Consider the following 18,493-nt stretch of genomic DNA (forward strand, 5'->3'; position numbering starts at 1 on the left):
GGCTTAGCACTTTATCCCAGTTAAAACTTGTGCAAAGAATAATAATACAAAATCATCTAGAGTGGAATGTTAAAAGGTGAGGTTAAATAACACATGAAATCAAAACCCAGAACTTGGATCTTAACAACCCATCTTTACTGTTACCTGTATTGAACTGTTAACCTTTTTACTACAAAAAAAAAAGCAGTGCTAACTATTTAACCCTAAATGTTAATTTTTGTGAGTAGGAATAATCTTGCACCAGCAGAGGAGAAGCAGCTGCTGTTGAAATTCAGTTGTATTGGCACAGCTGCCACTTGGAGGTCTGTTTATTTCTCTGATGGGTGTTATTTCAACAATTGTAAGCCACAGTCAGTACATGTAACAGCACTGAAACAGTTTTCACCGAACAACTTACAGCTGCATTTACTTTATTAATTTACTACTTAACGTGCTGACTGTCGTGTCTTCCTTAGTCTTGGCACTTTGATGGAATCTTCTTCAACTCTTTTTGAAATATCAGTTCCAAGGGGAGCTCTAGGAAATAACATGATAAAAGTCATACTTTTTAAATTAAAAATTGATGGTCAGAGGGCTGAAACCTATAGGCACAGGCTGAGAGAGCTGGGGCTCTTCAGCATGGAGAAGGCTCCAGGTGTCCTTACAGCAGCTTTCCAATAGCTGAAGGGGCCTACAGGAAGGGTCGGGAGGGATTTCTTTATAAGGGCAGGTAGACTGACAGGAAGGGAGGAAATAGTTTTAAACTGGAATAGGGCAGATTTAGATTAGGTATTAGGAAGAAATTCTTTACTGTGAGAGTGGTGAGACACTGGAACAGGTTGCCTGGCGAGGTAGTGGATGCTCTCACCCTGGAAGCGTTTGAGGCCAGGCTGGATGGGGCTGTGAGCAGGAGGAGTCTCTACCTATAGCAGGGGGTTGGAACTACATGATCTTAAAGGTCTCTTCCAACCCAAACCATTCTGTGATTATGAAAACATAGACTGACTCAAAGTGTTTACGTTTATGACCACAGCAACAAAGAAGATAGGGAGAGCATATTGTTCAACTTGCTCCTGTTTTCTGTACTACCACAGGAAAACATATAAAACTTTGTTTTGACTCAGATTTTTATCATACATCATAAACTTAAATACTTAAGATCATAGAATCATGGAATGGTTTGTGTTGGAAGGGAGCTCAAAGATCATCTAGTTCCAACCCTCTGCTGTGGGCAGGGTTGCCAGCCACTAAATCAGGCACCAGATCTGGCTGCTCGGTGCCCCATCCAACCTGGCCAAGAGATGGGACATTCACAGCTTCTCTGAGAACTAGTCCAATGCCTCACCACCCTCTTGAGTAAAGAATTTCCACTTAACATCTAAACTAAATTTCTCCTCTTTTAGTTTAAAGCCATTCCCCCTTATCCAGTCACGAACAGATCGTGTAAAAAGTTGGTCTCCTTCCTGTTAGTACTGGATGACTTAACGACAAATAGAAAAGGACTTTTCAAGCTTATACACCCTCTGAAGGTATTCTTCATCACTTTCTGTTCATTTACACTTTCACTACAGTGAATACATGGAGAAACAGGCTGTGAATGAACTGAGTCACTTACTTTGGTTCGTAGCGGATGCCATCAGTGCTGTATAAAATACCACATCCTGCATGCAACCTTTCAATGCCATTCCTAAATGAGAAAGCAATTATGTAAAAGCACGTCATAACTGAAATGCTTTAGACACCATATACAGAAATGCCTTATTCTGATGAACTTTAAAGAATGATACAGAAATGCTCAAAGCAGAACAGCCCTTACCATGCAATCATAACACCATTATCAGTGCACAGTCTTGGAGGAGGGCACAGAAATGCAAAACCATTTGCGTTTGCCAGAGTCTGCAGGCCTTTTCTGATATACTGATTACTTGCGACTCCTCCTGATACAACCTAATGGCAGGTTTAAGTAGGGAAAAAAAAGAAAGAAAAAAGGCTTTAACTCAAAAGTAAGGACTTGTAGGTCAAACTAATTTACCCTTCTATCTGAAAAACATTTTTTTTTTTGTTCTGAAGACTGCAATAAAAAAAATGTATTTCAAGCTTAAGGCATTTTTGAAGATTGAAACCTATCAGAAAAGAATGTGAACATATTGTAGCTAAAAACAATTCCTAAATATAAGAGCTATCAAGTACTGGGCGGCACTAGATCGAGCTGTGTGGCTTAGAAAAGGTTAGTTGGTATGAAAATTCTCTTCTAGCTTAAAACCAACTATGAAAGATGCCATACAAATACCTGAAATTAATATTCCTTTAATCTTTTTTTATCAAGTTTAGTACACGCTGACATATTCTTTATCTGTTAGTATGAGTTCTGTCATGAGGAAAAAGTACAGGGAATCTGCATCCTGAATGATGTAACATTTAAATACCGTAGAATGGCCTGGGTTAAAAAAGGACCTTGAAGATCATGTAGTTTCAATCTCCCTGCTGTGGGGAGGATTCCCAGCCACTAGAGCAGGCAGCCCAGAGCCGCATCCAGCCTTGTTTTGAATGCCTCCAAGGATGGGACATCCGCAACCTCTGGGCAACCTGTTCCAGTGCATCACCACACTCTGAGTGAAAAACTTCCTCCTAACATTTAACCTAAATCTCCCGTCTTAGTTTAAAACTATTCCCCCTTGTCCTATCACTATCAACCTGTGTAAACTGTTGTTCCCCTCTCCTGTTTATATGTTCCCTTTAGGTACTGGAAGGTCACAATGAGGCCTCCCTGGAGCCTTCTCCAAGCTAAACAAGCCTGGTTCCCTCAACCTTTCCTCAGAGGAGAGCTGCTCCAGCCCTGCGATGATTTTAGTGGCCCTTCCCTGGACCTGTTCCAAGAGCTCTGCATCTTTCTTGTGCAACATACAAAATGAAACATAAACTAATGTATACCCACCAGAGTTGCAGTTTTTGGTAATAATATGCTGTTTTTAATGCAGAAAAGCATGGCTCGGTACGTCCGCTGGATAATATGAGCAGCCACTACATGCTGTACAGCAGCAGCAATGTCCTTAACACAAGACAGGAGTTCACCTTCTTGAACACCTATAAAAGTGCATGATCAGATGGGTTTTCCTGAGTATATAGCTCATGAAGTACATGAATTACTTTAAAAATACCTTCTTCTTTTTCTTTCTGAATAATGGTTTTATTGACAAGGCTTTGAAGTCCAGAAAAAGAAAAATCACAGTTACGATACTGCTGCATGGGAAGCCTGAATGTGTAGTGCTGCCGGTCTCCCATTTGAGCCAGGTGCTCTATGGCCTTCCCCCCAGCCATGTTGTGGCACTCTGGGTGCTTTATTAAAGACAGCCTTCTTGCTACCTAAGGAGAAAACAAACAGACTCAAAATAGAGAGCTAGACTAAGTCCTCCTCTAACCACATGACTTTATGCGGTCAGTGGACCTTTTTTCTACAGCAATGAGAAATGCAATTCCAGAACAATTTGGGAAAGCAGGAGTAAATTTTGCAGGAGATGTTAATTACTCAACTTTTAGGACTCTCATACTGTATTACTACGTAAACAGGAACAAAGTTGGTTTCAACTCAGTAACCTAAGCAATATACTCTCAAATCCAAACAAGGCTTTTCTAACTATTAAAAGAGCAAATAACTACAAAACAGCTAGTAACAAATGTGTTACTGTGTATTGGTTTAGGTCTGACAGTATCCTTTAAAATAATACTTTTGGTCCTATGGCATCAATACAACTCATTTGTGTAACAGTTATCAGTGAACCTTCCAAAACCAGCTTTGGTTATGTTATCTATTTGCTAAAAACATAATTAATAAGCTACTTAATATTGGTACTAGCAAAATGCATAGATGTCTAATGTTCTCGTGTCTCAAAATTAATGTATTTCAAAACAGACTAAAGAAATCATAAGGTAAAGCTCCTGTCACACTGTATTGCTGTCCTCAGGCTAATTCTAATACTTTAATGATGTAGTGTAACTGCAGTAGAAGAAAAACAAGTAGATTCACACGTACGTGGAAATATTACCTTATCCAGCATGTCACCTGGTGCTATATCTATGGACTGTCCAAGCAGAAGGAAATCTGAAACTCCTCGTGCTACTGCCAAGATACAGTGGCCTCCAGAGAGTAAAAGAACTAAGAAGGGAAATTCCACTTGCTCTGTCAGCCTGATGGTAAGTGCGTGAGCCTCCATGTGATGAATGGGTATGAAAGGCTTCTGGTACCTGTCCACCAGCTGTAAGCTGTACTGCAGTCCCACCTCCAGGCTCAGTGCTAGTCCTGGTTTCACTGTAGTTGCAATAGCAGCAAGTTCATTTACAGAAACTCCACTGGCACGAAGCGCTTCCTTTACTACTTGCTGGATGTTTTCTCTGTGAAGCTGCTGCGCTACATGAGGAATTATTCCACCTGTTCTAGTTGGAAACAAATAATTGTTATGTATTTGTATTTCATAACACAGAAACATAACAGTAGATTTTTTTTCAACACCTCATAACTGTGCTCCACCCTAACAGTTTCCTTAGGATATTTCCAAACGCCACGTTTAGTCTAAATGACATGAACTGTATCTGTGCACTGAATGGAGCATAATTACACTGGGACATCAGGAAAGAATCTACGTTTCCTTTTTTTGATGCGTTCCTCTTAAATCTGCAATGGCTATAACTTTACACAGCACTTCACTTGTCAGTTGATGTATTTAGCAACTGATGCCTATTTCTGATTAATTTTCACTTAACTGGAAACATTTTGTAGTGTCAGTAGTACTAATGTAATGTTTAATCAAACTAGATGAATAATCTGTATCTTTTTGTGGAAAAAATGTGATGAAACTTATTAAATGCACAGCATTTCTTTTGACAGCCTTGCAGAGTGTGCTGAGGACAAAAAGATGTTTACATGAGATGTAATGGCCTTAAGCTGTGCCAGGGGAGGGTCAGATTGGATATGAGGAAGTACTTCTCGGTATCAGAAATAACAGTAACATCACTAGGGAGCACCTCTGACCACAAAATACACTTGGTAAGGAGGCCCTGCGGGAGCCGCACGCCCTTACTTGAGGTGCACCTCCTTTTGGCTGCGCAGCGCTTCTCCCAGCACCGTGCCCGCCTCGTCCAGCACCGCCGCGCCCGTGTCGTCGCAGCTCGTTTCGATGCCCAACACCAGCCTCGGGGCCCCGGCACGGCCGGCAGAGCTGCTGCTCAGCCACGCGGCCCGGCCGTGCCTCGCGGGCTGCAGGAAGCGCGTGGCCATGCCGCTCATCAGCGATGTCTGGAACGGAGCTGGATGGGTTAACGTCACGGGCAGGTTTCACGTATGCACTCTTACGGACTTAAGGTAAACACACCGGTAATATCTATTTATCCTAAACTCACGGTTTCATAGCTTACGTTGCTGTGAAAAGGCGACGCTGCTCTTAAAGTTACGGGATACCTCACGCGGTTTTTAGGCGCGTAACAAGACGCGGTGCTCCTCTCGGAGCAGGCGGGGCCGGTGTCTGCTTTCCCCGAGCCGTGCCCCACGAGGGCGCCTTCGGGACCCGCCCCGCCCTTTCCGCAGCCCGAGCTTCACCTCCGAGCGTTCTTTGTGCGCTGCTCCGCCGCCCGGCACCAAAGGCCCGCAGCCCGCGCACTGCGCGCTCACCGCCACACCGGCGGCGCCGCGCTACGCACACGTGACCGGCGCGGGGCACACCCGGAAGTGACGCGGCCGCGGCGCCATCTTGGTGTCGGGCGGCAGCGCGCCCCCTGGCGGCACCGCGGCTGTACTGCCACGCGGGGCGCGGGCCGACCCCCCCACTCGCCTGCGGCACCGGCACCCGCACGCGGCACGGCGACTTTCGCAAACCGTGTGAGGGACGCTAGGAAAAAGGAACCGGGTAACGCTCGTTGCTCGAAGAAGGAATTATTTACTTCCAATAACTCAAAAAAAATAAAAATAAAAAGTCACACTTTTTCGAACAGCATCTTCATCGTGCGCTGCTAGGAGATTCTCCCGGCAGGACAACGAACTGCTTCCCCTCTGTCCCCTCCCTGCAACCAGAAGACAAAGCAAGCCTGCTGCCAGCCCCGGGCTGCCCGCGTCCTGCAGCCGTGCAGCGCGTCCTTCCATGTGCGCAGCGCACGCACAGCACGGAACGGCAGCACACACGCTTCCGTGCTAGTTCCACTTCTAACCTATCATCTATGCGGAATTTCTCGTATTCCTCTGACTTGTTCTATGGTGAAGCTGCTGCTCATCCAAGTCCCTTCCCCCCAGCGTTACAGGGCTCAATTACAGGTAGAACTGCCGATGTCCTTGTAAGCAAACTGAAATAAACACAACAGCAGCAACTTGCAAGAGCACACCCAAACCGAGCGACCGAGCTGATGCAGCAATCCCCTGAGCAGACAGCTACGGACTTTCTCCAGTCTTTGTGACAAAAACTACGAGGACAGATAGGGCATGAATCATACCATCCCTTTTTACCAACTGTCACAGTGTTTACTGAGACAATCTTGTACAATGCAATAACAAACACACCCGTTCACAATCCACGGAGCAGGAACCAGCTATGTTCACCTATCTACAGAGGTGGCCCCGCCAGTCCTTTCAATGGAGGCTGCTGGATTTACATGGTAAGTTACCATTTGTGTCACAGCTGGCTGGGTGCTGGTGAAACATCACTCCCCATTTCAGCAGTTATTCACACGTCCCCTACCTGCCACAGCCAGACCTACAGCTACTCGTAATGCTGAGTACACCGTAGTAATGCTCAGTACACCTGCCCACTACTCCAGGAAATCTTCCATCCAGAAGTTTCCCATACACATTTCAGTATTTGAAGGCATCTTATGAACTCAACTTTCACCCCAGACAATGCTGCAAGGAAGTAGTAATTGTATCTCAGATGTAAAAGCATCTCTCATTGAATACAATTAGATAACAGCAGACTACTCGTTTCCTTTGCCCGAGAAGCAGTATCCGTGTCAGGATCAGTCAGCATCACACCTTCTGTCTAGTATTTATTGATGCCAAAGATTCGAACACCATGCAACTGTGGCAGCTTGGGGATGAGCACTGTCAGAAGAGAGGTGGTGTTGAAGATAAAGTGTGTCGGGTCATATTTTGTGTAGAAACTTGCCAGGAAGTACCTGCAGGAGAAAAGGGAGCAACTGAGCTGCTGACATCCTTATCTACAAACACACCAACAAAGCACAGCTGGAAAAAGATGTTTCAGTGCTCAATTATATTTTACTGATTAACCATGGCTGTGTTCTTGTATTAAATACTTCATCTTAGGTTCTACAATGATATACAGCAGCACTATGGACTAAGAATCTTCTTCCCATGCTCCTGAAGGTGCTAAAAAACAGCTCTCCATAAACGTCATAGCACTGTGCTGTTTTCCCCACAGCAAACTAGAAACATTTGTTTAGCTTCTTACGCATTACTGGTGTGTTGTAAGTACAACATTCCTACAGGAAAGTAGGAAACTATCTTTGAAGAAAGAGAGGACTTTTTTTTTTGAGCAGTTACATGTATTTCTTTCCATTTCTTTCCTTCTTTACAGCTTCCTATGCACAATACTGTATTTTCCCTCTCACCCCTCAACCCTGCCAAGCAAGCAGACAACTTCCTTTTAGGAAAAACAGACTTTTTAGAACTGGATATTAAATACGTATCTGATTTCTTTCAGTTATGCAACCATACTTTTGTCAACAGAGACAGGTGGTGCAGAATTTCCAATCGGCCTGTTTACATAACTAGCATAAACAGAAAGCAATCTGTAACAGCCTGGATCTCCTTCAGTGAGGGCTGCTGCATTCCTCACAAATCACAAGTTACGGAATGGTTAGGACCAACTGCAAAGTAATGTGCACGCACTGAAGGACAGTTAGTTTAGCTTCTCAGTATTTATGACTTCACAGTCCTTTACAGAACTTCAAGAGTGGGTAGATTTTCTCCTAATGTTTCTAATCTTTAAAACCCGTCCCATTAATCACTTCAGCACTTTGAATCAGTGTTGAAAACTGCAAGAAGACTGCTGACTATACGGCCTGCAAATATGTACTTCCTACATCTTTGATGCAGATCCAAGCAAAAAAAAGAGAAGAAATAAGTAAATTGCAATGGAGGCTTTCGAAGCCATGGTTTTATGACTCACTTTATAACATAGTTTGGAACTCACAGAATTATAGGAGAGATCGTGAAGAATTTTCTTGAAGATGTAAATTGTACTCCATAATCCAGTTGTTCCCAGTGTGTCAGGAGCCTCGCTTTCCCCTGATCAGGCGTTTCAAAAGGAGTTCCCTTTACTGCATGTAAGAAAATAAACATTCCCTGGGGGAAAACAAATGAATACATTGGTACTTTTTGCTGTTTTGTAATAGCTATTTTGCAAAGCATTGAACAATGTAGAGACAAACAAAACAAAAAAGAGTAAACAAATTCTCACCTAGAAGAGCTGCTAACCCGAAATAACAAATTATAGGAGAGCAAAGAAGAGGCAAGAAGTGCTTTGCCTGAAGTTACGCAGCCAGTGGTGCATTTGGGATTAAAGCCAAAGTCTACACGACCCACAGCCCAATGCTTTATCTTCTACTTTAGATGGCAAAGATCACATGAAGTCAACAGAATTTACACAAGCACTGTAGCAAGTTCAGAGCTGCCATTTATGTTACTGCTTTCTTAACACAGCATGAAATCGAGTTATGAGGCAGAGTTTGCACAAGGAGAAATCAATCTGGTGGATACTGGCACTATTACAAGAACATCTGAAAGCTTCCTCAACCTCTCACTAGCTTCAAATGCTTCAAAGCTGAATACCAGCAATCTGTTGAATTCCATCTGTACTTTTTGCTCCTTCTCCTTAACCACGTTGGGTTCTTTGTTGCTATTTGATGGAGGGATGCTATGGCTAGTCTGTTCTGAAAGATAAATTAGCAGCCATCAATCCCAGATAGGAGAGTCCAGGTTCAACAAACAAACAGAACTTCCAATTTTAACAATCATTTGTCTTTTATTTGCCAACTCCAAGCAAGAGTCTCTACCAAAAAACATCAAAGGCTTCAGCATTCTTCCAGGTGCATTCAGTTCTCATGCACAGAGATGGAAAGCTTTATCCAGAAAAAAAAAAATCTCACTTTTCTGAATTCTTACGAAGGAGGTGAAAGCTGAGCAAGTCATTCCACTTCTTCCTCTTTTCTTTTTGAAACAGCCTCTTGACTGGAGGCCTATTACCATGGCTCAACTGCTTTCAGCATCCACGCAGCCCAGCTATTTTTCCTTTCTCCTGCTTTTAAAATCGAGTATGCGTGAACAACTTTTTCAACTGCATTACGAGATAGGGCACTCACCAGGTTGTGAATCACATTTGTTAAAGTCCATGCAACAGGGACACTAAAGAAAGGAATGCTGAGCAGGACGATGTGAAGCAGGCCGACTCCAAGCGCGTACGTCAGCCACATTCCACGGCTGTTCATCACCCGCGTGTTTGGATTCACCTCGCTGTGGGCAACTCCGACATTCATTTTTACCCTACAGAACAGAGCTGTTCAAAGAATGAGACTGCTGTATTAAAGAGGTATCTAATACATGCAGCTCGCAGATTAGGAAAGAGGCAGGTTTAAATAAGCAGGTCTGGAATGAACGCTGCACGCAAGCTAAGGCGAACCCCAAGACCTTCAAGTGAAGTATGATTTATAAAGAAATCACTACAAAAAGGATGCTGAGACTGTCTAAAAACAAACAGCCAAGCAAATACGATCACCTCCACGCCTGCCACAACGGGGATGATGTGAGATTAGTGAACGGCACTGCCAGAAGCAGAAGGTGCAAACCCACAGGACACCAATCTTTGAAATTTCTATCCCCTAAATTCCTTTCTTCTGCCACTAGTAACATAACTAACTGCTCTTTCCCAATTCTCACCAGCTCTCCCCCCTCTCACTCACATTATGGCTATTTGGGAATTTTGCATACACCGTCCGTCTGGCAACCTGCTGCTGGGAAGACTAAGTAAGAACCAATTTATTCTGCAGCACAAGACCAGATCTCAGATTTCCACCCCCCGCAAGTTTTGGAACTCTTACCCTGCTTTTTTATATGACAATAGCCAAAGGCTCTGAAGGTTTCTACTTGACAGACATACACAACACAATTCCTACTTCTCCTTTCTTTAGGAGATCGGCCCGGTGTACTACAATTGGTATTCAGTATTAAAAAGAGTTTCCTTCATACTTCATACACACACAACCCACAAGACTCTTTACAAACATTTACAGCACTGGGATGGAGAACTGTTAACTTCCTTCTGAATCCGTTGACAGGAGCATTAACAGGCAGGAATAGTTGGGCCTTTTTCTTTTTTTTAGGAAGTTTTTTTCTAATACTTGTTCAAGGTTGCAGGGCACCATCACATCTGTAACATCACAGCGTAATGCATTGCAGTGTGCAATGCATGTATTATCAGGAGGTGGTAATACAAAAATAGATGCGAGGAACCTGAAATTGAACTGCAGCAATGCTGATTGCAATCAACCCTCGCTGCAAAGCGTTTCAAAACGCGTGTGTGCAAGGAGCATATTATTTGAGATTTGTGAAGTAAGATCAAAGTAAAATTGTTGCTGCCGCCTGAGGACAAAACATCACAAGATAGCCAGTATTGTATTTTGATATAACAAAGCTGTTTTTTCCTCATCATCTCTTGTTGAATCAACTGAATATATTCTCCATCTATCGCATTCCTGTGTTTTCTTTCCTAATGCCAGAAACCTGGCTGTATTTTGGCTTACAGAAGTGGAACCAACTTGCTGACTTCCATACCAGGGTGCTTGTTCAAGCGCTCATTCAGGGCCCCATACAGACACATCTCTCTGCCCAAACAAACCTGCACACCCAAGGAGCCGCGTTATGGGGCTGCAGGCAACAGCCACAGGGTAGGAAGCTGTGCCGCCAACGTGGTGTACGTGGATTCAGCAGAAAGGTGAAGAGGCCGTGAGGTGACATGGCTGTGCCAAACACTGCACGACCAGAAGGCATCTCAGAGCCCGTCATCCCACCTCACTCACAACTCGTGCTCCCCGGCTCATAAAAAGCGCGGTATCCCCGTCTCACACTTTGACACCCCTCAGCCGCAACCGCCGCAGGATGGAGGCGCCGCGACACAGAGGGCCGCGGAGCAGCACGGCCCGGTCCACCTCGGCTCCCCGGCGCCACAGGAACGAGAGAGCCATCCCCGGGCCCTGCCCACCGCTACCAGCCGCCCCGCTCCCCCTCCCGCTCCTCCCGGGCACGGCCCCACCTTTCCGGCGCTGCGGGAGCTCCTCCAGTCGCCCTCCGACTGCGGCCGCCGAGCAGAAGCACGGCCGCAGGTAGCGCGGTGCGGCCGCCCCGTGGGCAGGGCTCCACGCGGGGAGGGGCCGGGCCGCCCACGGGGCAGCGGGACGCGCAGGTACGGGGGTTGTGGGGGTCGCGAAGGGTGCAGCGGGACCGGGCCGGCTGCCAGCCGGGCAGGAGGAGAACCAGGAGGGAAAGGAGAAGGGTGGGGAGAAGGAAGGGCGCTTCTCCGTGCCGCTGGGCCTAGGCCCGGGCCTGGAGCCTCGGGGCGGAGCGCGGGGCGGGCGGGCCCTGCTGCGGGCAGCGCCGCGGCGGGAAAGGCGCGGAGCGGGCTGCGGGGAAATGAGTGCCCGCGGGGTTCTGCTGTGCACGCTGCTGTGTTTATTTTCCCGTTCCCGACGCAGCGGACCCCAGAAGTGTTAGGCAAGGAGTGGCAGGTGTGGCTGCGCCATCAAAGCCGCTCACCAAGGCGGGGCTGAGCGCTGAGGTTTGGGACCGGGGAACAAACTCTAAGCTGCTTCCTCGCCGTAACCTGTGCATCAGGCACAGCTCATAGAGCGTTTCTTTCTGTGATCAGCTCCTCCCTCCCCTTAGTCAGCATCTCTTCGTGGAGATACCCGGCTCCAGGCTGGCGCTTGTCAATATATCATCAAACACTTGGTTCAGGAGTGCTGCGTGACTTGTGGATGTGTTCAGCAACACACTTCTTCCCATCTTCCTTCTCTTTGACTGGTTGATGGAAAACTGATTTGTAAGATCTTGCCACATCTGAAGGGGAAATACTCCTTGGAATCTAAATACTACATATTATATGTAGTATACGTATTTGCCTGGCCCTTTAAGTTGAATGGTGCTTCTGAGAAGGTGGAGAAGAGCTGTGTGCTTGTTGTGCCAGTGGCCCAGATGCTGCAGGATAGCCCTGCTCTGGGGGCTGGCAGCAGTGCTCACCCTGCTCGCCTTCCTGCTGTCGTGGCTGGGTCTGCTCCATTCCTTCCCACGTGCTCATTGCCTCGGGTGGATGCTGAGTGTGCAGTCAGGGGACCTGCCACGTTGTCCTCCAGCAGGTTGTTTGAGTGGATGCAATCGGGAGCAAGGTGTTGTGGGCTTTGTTTGGCTTCCAGTTTGAATAATGGCCTTCCGTGTCTCACAGTAGTAGTGGGCTGTTGGGTACAAAAGAGAAGTGTTTCTTGAAGAGTCGGAGTGGCATAGTGTTCAAAGCATTCTTGGGATGCAAAGAGCTGGTAATGCTCTTTCTGCCACCTTTCCCATATGTGCAACAAACTATGGTTGAATTCTTTTTGTCATACTACAAGGATCATTAAAGACTTTTTCAGGAGTTTGGTTGATTAGGCCTGTGTACATACTTAAAGATCATTACCTGCAAAAATTTGCAGATCCACTTCCCATCTTAATGGCAAAGTGTTACCATGTATAATGGAGCTGGCGTGTTGTAGCCCTTTGTAGGCATTTCCAGTGAGAAGAACTTCTCTATTGTCTTCTTATAATGTGAGGCATTTCTGTTTTCATGTGGAATACACAGGAATAAAATGACCCACCCGAGGGCATGCAGTAAGTCTGATAAGAAAAGTGAGGTTACAGTGGAGAATGTTTGGCTTTTTTTCCTCCTTGCCAATAGGTCACAATGCCAGTTTATGTGTATTTTTCTCACTGTGCTGCCCCTACCTTCCCCCAGCTCCAGAGCAGAAAGAGGACATGTTTCTTGAATTCTTGGCTGCTGGGAACTGTATGCGGAACACAGCAGAGCTGAGCTCAGAAATTTCAAAAGCAGGGAAAAAGTAATACCACGAGTTTGGGAAAAAAAAATAGTAAAGGTTCAAAATCCTTAGATTTTGTCATTAGTGCTAGAATTAGACACGGTGCTGATAGATACGCTGTCTGAAGATGTTTCTGATTAGCACTGTGGGTTACCATACAACCTGTCTTTTACGTTATAATCACAAGAGCAAAACTATTTGTTGTAGTAACTTAGAGGAATGGCTTGGTAAATGTGAGATAATACACTGTTTTCTCAGTATATCTCTGAACTCTTGAACTTTTTTGGGGGTAGAAATTCAGTGTGCTTCAAACAGTATTTTCTATTCTAGACCTCTGTATACTGTTCTTTCCACAAGTCAAACTGCCACTGACTGCAGAGGAAGCACTGTCTGAATGAGTCTTTAAAATGTTACCCCTTAGCCTTAATGTTATGTTTCACATGTTTAGAAATGTGTATTTGTAACGTGTCTTTTCCATTCCGTTTCTCATATCTTTGTATGCAGCTTCTCTGATCCTAATTCCACTATGAAGCAGCTGTCAGCAGAAACCGTTCGTCTCCTTTCAAGTTCTCAAGTGATTACATCAGTTGTCAGCGTGGTGAAGGAGCTGATAGAAAACTCCTTGGATGCCAGTGCCACGACTATTGACATTAAACTGGTAAGGCCCCACTTCTTGTACACTTGTGTATGAAATAAGGAGCTGGGAAAGGTGTTCCTCTGCCGATGTGTTTTTCAAGCTATCATTGCTTTGGGTGTGGGAGGGCTTGGTGTTACTTATAAGTATATAATTTAACCTCAAACAAAAATAGTCCAAAATCGGTTCGCTGATAAGTCAGTAGCCAGGCATAGCATAGCAGGCACAGCACCTGCTGACCTGCAGGTGAGATATTTCTCAGAAGCTGTAGTAGTGGCAAGGTATAGCATGAAGTCTTGGACAGGTTTGTATCCTTGCTAACTTGATGAACCAAACTCATATAGAAGTATGATAGGTGATGTTATTTAGTGTCTTTGCCTGATGTATCAGACAGCTTTTACACAAGACAGGGAGGGACACATGAGCTTGTACTGTAGCTTTAGATAATGTGATACTGCTTTCATTACATTATAAACCCAGTCATTTGATTAAAAATTGAACTGTGGCCAGGGCATTACATGCTAACTGTGTGTTAATTTGAACTTCCACTCTGTTGCTATTAGAAAGACAAACATGCTGGAGCTTGCTTGCTTTGTTAGCAGCAGGGTCAGCTTACCCCAGTAGCATGACTTTGCAGTAAACATATGGAGTCATGGTTTTATTCTTGATGAGATGACCTGGGTTTGGGTTAAAGTATGCTAAGACCTGCTGATGCAGCAGTATAGTTGCTTGTATAGGAGTAAAGAGACTCCACAGGTATCAGTCTTATCAGTTTCTCTGACTGAGCTCTAACAACAGGAATTTATGAGAGTAATCTTTAAAGTCTGATTTACACCTGCATGTTCTAATTTAGTAGAGTAGATGAGCAACAGCCTTTGTTAATATTTAGAGCAGAATTAGGATTCAGAATGTGGTGATCTCAGCTACGATTTGTTAGTGTTGCATGAAATGGCTGTTGTAAGAGGCAGACATTTGTTTCTGCTTCGCTTTTCCTGTGCAGAAAGTGGAAGCTTTGGTTCTTATTCCCTCTGAGAGAAAGTTTAGCTGAGGATCAGAAGTATAACTAAAAAGCTGATCCATCTGGTTACCTGAAAAGTAAAGACCTAAAACCACATGCTTGGCATTGCTAGGCCTTTCTGCCTTTCGTGTTCTGTTCATCTGGCTAATGCTAAAGACCAATGAGAAAAGCAGATTGCTTGTGGCAGTTTAACGAGCCAAATTGATCTGCAAAGAGTTGTGGTGAAGCACTGGATCAGGCTGCCCAGGGAGGTGGTGGATGCCCCATCCCTGAAGGCAGACAAGGCCAGGCTGGATCAGGCTCTGAGCAACCCGATCTAGTGTAAATGTCCTCGTTCATTGCAGGGTAGCTGGACCAGATGACCTTTAAATATCCCTTCCAACTCAAATGATTCTACGATTGTGTGATTCTGAGAGTCGTAATGGGTAGTAGAGATGGGACCGTGAAGCTGTGATTAAAAGAGGAGGGAGCTGAACTACATGGCTTGGCAGCAGTGATCTGATAGAGTAGCTTAAAAACCTTCTATCATAGTGGTATGTAGGCCATTTAGCATGAGAGGGTGGTGTTGCAGAATACAAACTTTTGACATTATAATATTTTAAGTAAATGTGCCTGAGTAAAAGTGAATAATGTTAGGATTGAAGTGGAAATTGGTTCATTTTGATTCAAGTTGAAGAAGATAAATCTGCTCACTCTTTTTTCCAAAGCAGATAAACGTCATGGTTGTGAAAATTAAAATGGAACACAGTGGTTCATAGTAAAATGTAGAAACTCTGCATTGTTGCATATTGCAGCAGTGGGAGATTTCCTTTTTTCTATGTCTTGACATGATTTTATGTCCAATTCAGGTGTATCATAGTTTTGATGTTGCTTCCCAGCAGGAGGTTGACACAAACATGAGCAAAAACGTTTTTCAGCTTGAACGTAACCTGAACGTAGCACCGTAGATTAATATGGAAAGTAAAACATATCCACATTTATACTGCGTATCAAATATTTGTAGTTCTTTGCCTACCCCAGAAGCTTTTGATGTTTCATAAGGCAGATTGTATGTTATCTTTAGTTTGTTTTGAATTGCATTAGTTTTTCTTTGAGAAGTAACCTGTGGGTATGTTACGTTTTCCTTAACTGCCTCCAGGTTGTGTCCAGGTGGAGCAGCACAGTACTGTTGAATCAGTCGTCTTTTGAGATCACCCCTCATGTGCTCTGCACAGTGTCAGTGGGCTGTGGAAACACGGGAACCACTCATTCAAGATGTTTTTTTGAAGCAAATCAATTGTATGATTGCCTAAATGTACCACACACCACAGCCTGTTTTTCTGTGTGATAGATCATAATCTTTTCAAAGAGCTACGTGTGACTTCTGTGAGAGGAGTTAGTGATCCTGCAGTTCTAATCACTTTCTCCTCCTGCTTGTGATTTTTTTTTAATGTCATTTATATGTGCAGATTGTAGTGTAACTGGAAGGAAGCATTTGTTTGCTGTGTCTGAGTCTGAGATGTTACAGCATCTGAATTTCATCTTTCATTGATCTGTTCTAATTACCTGGGTTGTTAGAATTTTATCTGCTCATGCACGTGCTTATTGAAATGACAGTGATGCATGCTGAAATAATAAAAGAGAGAAGCAGAACTTGCAGTTGCTTTGTTGGTGCCCTAATACATTACTCTGCTCTAGCTATGCATTACTGTTTTTTTATATATATATATTTAGGAGAATTATGGGTTTGACAAAATAGAAGTAAGAGACAATGGCAATGGAATCAAGGTTGCTGATGTTCCTGTTATGGCAATAAAACACTACACCTCAAAAATAAGCTCTTCTGAGGATCTTGAAAAGTTGACTACATACGGATTCCGCGGGGAAGCCCTGGGATCAATTTGTTGCATATCAGAGGTAAGTGGCCAGACTTCTGTGCCGTGATTTGTGTGCGTCTGTGAAAGTTTTAATAAAGTATCAGTGCAAAGTCTTTAAATTGTTCTGGCAGCCACTGGGAACTTGTTTTTGGAACAGTCTGTTTTGTGTGTGCTGCCTTTCCTCACCCCTAAGTCGTACCATAAAGGTTAGGAAGCAATGTAGATTTCTTGTTAGTGTCAGTCCTGTGTTCTGTCATACTGGTTTTACCGGTGCTGTGTTTGTTTGCTCAGTAACAGTCAATCAGAGACAGTTTGCTTAGTTGTCTCCTTGTCCTTTTCTGTCGTATCAGGGTATAGATACGTGATTCTTTGGGATGCTGGTTTGCCCCCTTTAGTGTTATGATGTCTAAGAGCTTGGCTGAGTTGGCCACTTGAATTGAGCAAACTCAAAATAAGAAGCAGCAGATGGTGGCCAGGAGAAATCACTTCAGGATGCTGATAGCCCACATAGCTGCAGTTCTAGTAAGGATTTCTGCCTTGATGTTATCTAAGTGATCAACAGTCATGGGATCTTGCTGCACTCCATATTGTTCCTTGACATGCACATGACTGCAGTTGCACAAATGGGTGTCTATATGAGTAAACAGGAACCTGCTCCCTGGCCTACCTGAGTCTGATCCATATGTTTGTGTTGACAGGACTGACATTGAGAGTGTACTGATATTTAAGATTTGACTTGTAGGCTAAAAGGAAGTCGGTTCAAAACCATCCTAGAAATGCTCAGACTTTGAAGCGTGCAGCATCTACCTGTTCCACAATTCTCTGTCTTTCTGTGTTTGTGCTGAGACAAGGTCAGGTTTGGACTTCTTTTTCAGTCTCCCAAGGGTTAGATACTGCAGGAAGATACTGAGATCAGTGTCTGCTGGGAACCGTCAGCTCTCGAGGTCAGAAGAGGTGTCAGAGGGTGAGAGTGCCAGACTCCTTGCTACCTTGGGCTACGTTCACATTGCACTAAGCAGGAGTGGGTTGTGTGTTTGGATGGAGGTTTCCACAGAGGCTTTCAGAAGTGGTGGGGTGCTGGCAGATGATGACAGATGTCCATGGTTGGCTCCTTCTGATGAGTTGTCAGGGCAGGATGCCGACTGTACTGAGCATTTAATCAGCCTGTGTTGTGTTTCAAAAGATAGAGGAGTTGGTCTGACTGGTCTATTAAGTACCGTAGTAGGTATTACGTTAATATGGGGATCAGTAATTATGTTAATTAAACGCTCCTGGCGTTAATTGCATTCTGCCTACCCAAACTGCCCCCTGAAGTTTCAGTTAAGAGGTACATTACTACCGGCCTGTAACTAGGCCTGGGATATTGCTGTTTCCAATTAATCAATTACTGTTTTTCTCTCCAGAGGCATGGCTGAATGAGGAATGATTCATATGTGGAAACTAAAAAAAAACAAAACATCCTGAGCTCTATAGGAATAATAACCTTTATGTCTCCCGGGTGCTTAAAGCGTAGTGGCTCTTTGTTCAGAATATCAGTAGCTGAACTCACAGGGTTGCAACTTTATTGAACTGCTGGAGTGTGACTGCTCTTGCTAAAGACAGTCTGTGTCTTACCTTAGCAGTTTACAAAACGTACGGCTTCGTGATTGCCAGATACAGCTGGGTGTGGAAGATTAATACGCTCTTTGACAGTGATTATGTTTGTGTAATCTCGCCTGAATTTAAGAAGTTGTCGCAGTATATCTTCTCTTGAAGGATGAAAATGCAAAATTATCAGTTGATTTAGGTGTTAATTTAAATTGTGTTTAGAGTAGAAGACAAAGTATGCATTGTAGGTATTAGGAGCAGCTTATACTGTGTAGCACTGTGATCAAAATGCATAGCTTTTAACTA

At 44.3% G+C, this 18,493-nt stretch overlaps 3 protein-coding genes across 4 annotated transcripts in view; 1 reads left to right on the forward strand and 2 right to left on the reverse strand.

Annotated features, from left to right (window-relative positions):
- Window positions 1-385: 385 nt before the first annotated feature.
- On the reverse strand, window positions 386-5,267 carry OSGEPL1 (O-sialoglycoprotein endopeptidase like 1). Of its 2 annotated transcripts, none has more exons than XM_065751131.1 (7): window positions 5,055-5,267; window positions 4,023-4,410; window positions 3,138-3,342; window positions 2,915-3,063; window positions 1,796-1,926; window positions 1,595-1,666; window positions 386-516 (listed from the first exon to the last, which is right to left on the reverse strand). In XM_065751131.1, exons 1-7 carry the CDS (start codon window positions 5,258-5,260, stop codon window positions 426-428), a joined length of 1,242 nt encoding a protein of 413 aa, XP_065607203.1. In that variant the 5' UTR covers window positions 5,261-5,267; the 3' UTR covers window positions 386-425. The 2 variants fall into 2 exon arrangements, with proteins under 2 accessions (XP_065607203.1, XP_065607204.1); XM_065751132.1 differs by having other exon boundaries at window positions 4,023-4,405; window positions 5,055-5,073.
- A 1,499-nt stretch (window positions 5,268-6,766) lies between these two features.
- Window positions 6,767-11,360, reverse strand: ORMDL1 (ORMDL sphingolipid biosynthesis regulator 1). Its single transcript, XM_065751135.1, has 4 exons — window positions 11,283-11,360; window positions 9,337-9,530; window positions 8,169-8,320; window positions 6,767-7,131 (listed from the first exon to the last, which is right to left on the reverse strand). The coding sequence occupies exons 2-4, from the start codon at window positions 9,508-9,510 to the stop codon at window positions 6,996-6,998; spliced, it is 462 nt and encodes a 153-aa protein (XP_065607207.1). The 5' UTR covers window positions 9,511-9,530; window positions 11,283-11,360; the 3' UTR covers window positions 6,767-6,995.
- Window positions 11,321-18,493, forward strand: part of PMS1 (PMS1 homolog 1, mismatch repair system component) — a 41,142-nt gene continuing 33,969 nt past the window's right edge. Inside the window, exons 1-3 of the mRNA XM_065751122.1 lie at window positions 11,321-11,432; window positions 13,597-13,750; window positions 16,458-16,640. Coding sequence (XP_065607194.1) covers window positions 13,619-13,750; window positions 16,458-16,640 — 315 coding nt within the window. The 5' untranslated portion in view covers window positions 11,321-11,432; window positions 13,597-13,618. The remainder of the gene's footprint in view (window positions 11,433-13,596; window positions 13,751-16,457; window positions 16,641-18,493) is intronic.

Source organism: Cyrtonyx montezumae, unplaced genomic scaffold, assembly GCF_038088225.1.
Source record: "Cyrtonyx montezumae isolate F1298 unplaced genomic scaffold, pur_monq_1.0 scaffold_7, whole genome shotgun sequence".
Lineage (NCBI taxonomy): Eukaryota > Metazoa > Chordata > Aves > Galliformes > Odontophoridae > Cyrtonyx > Cyrtonyx montezumae.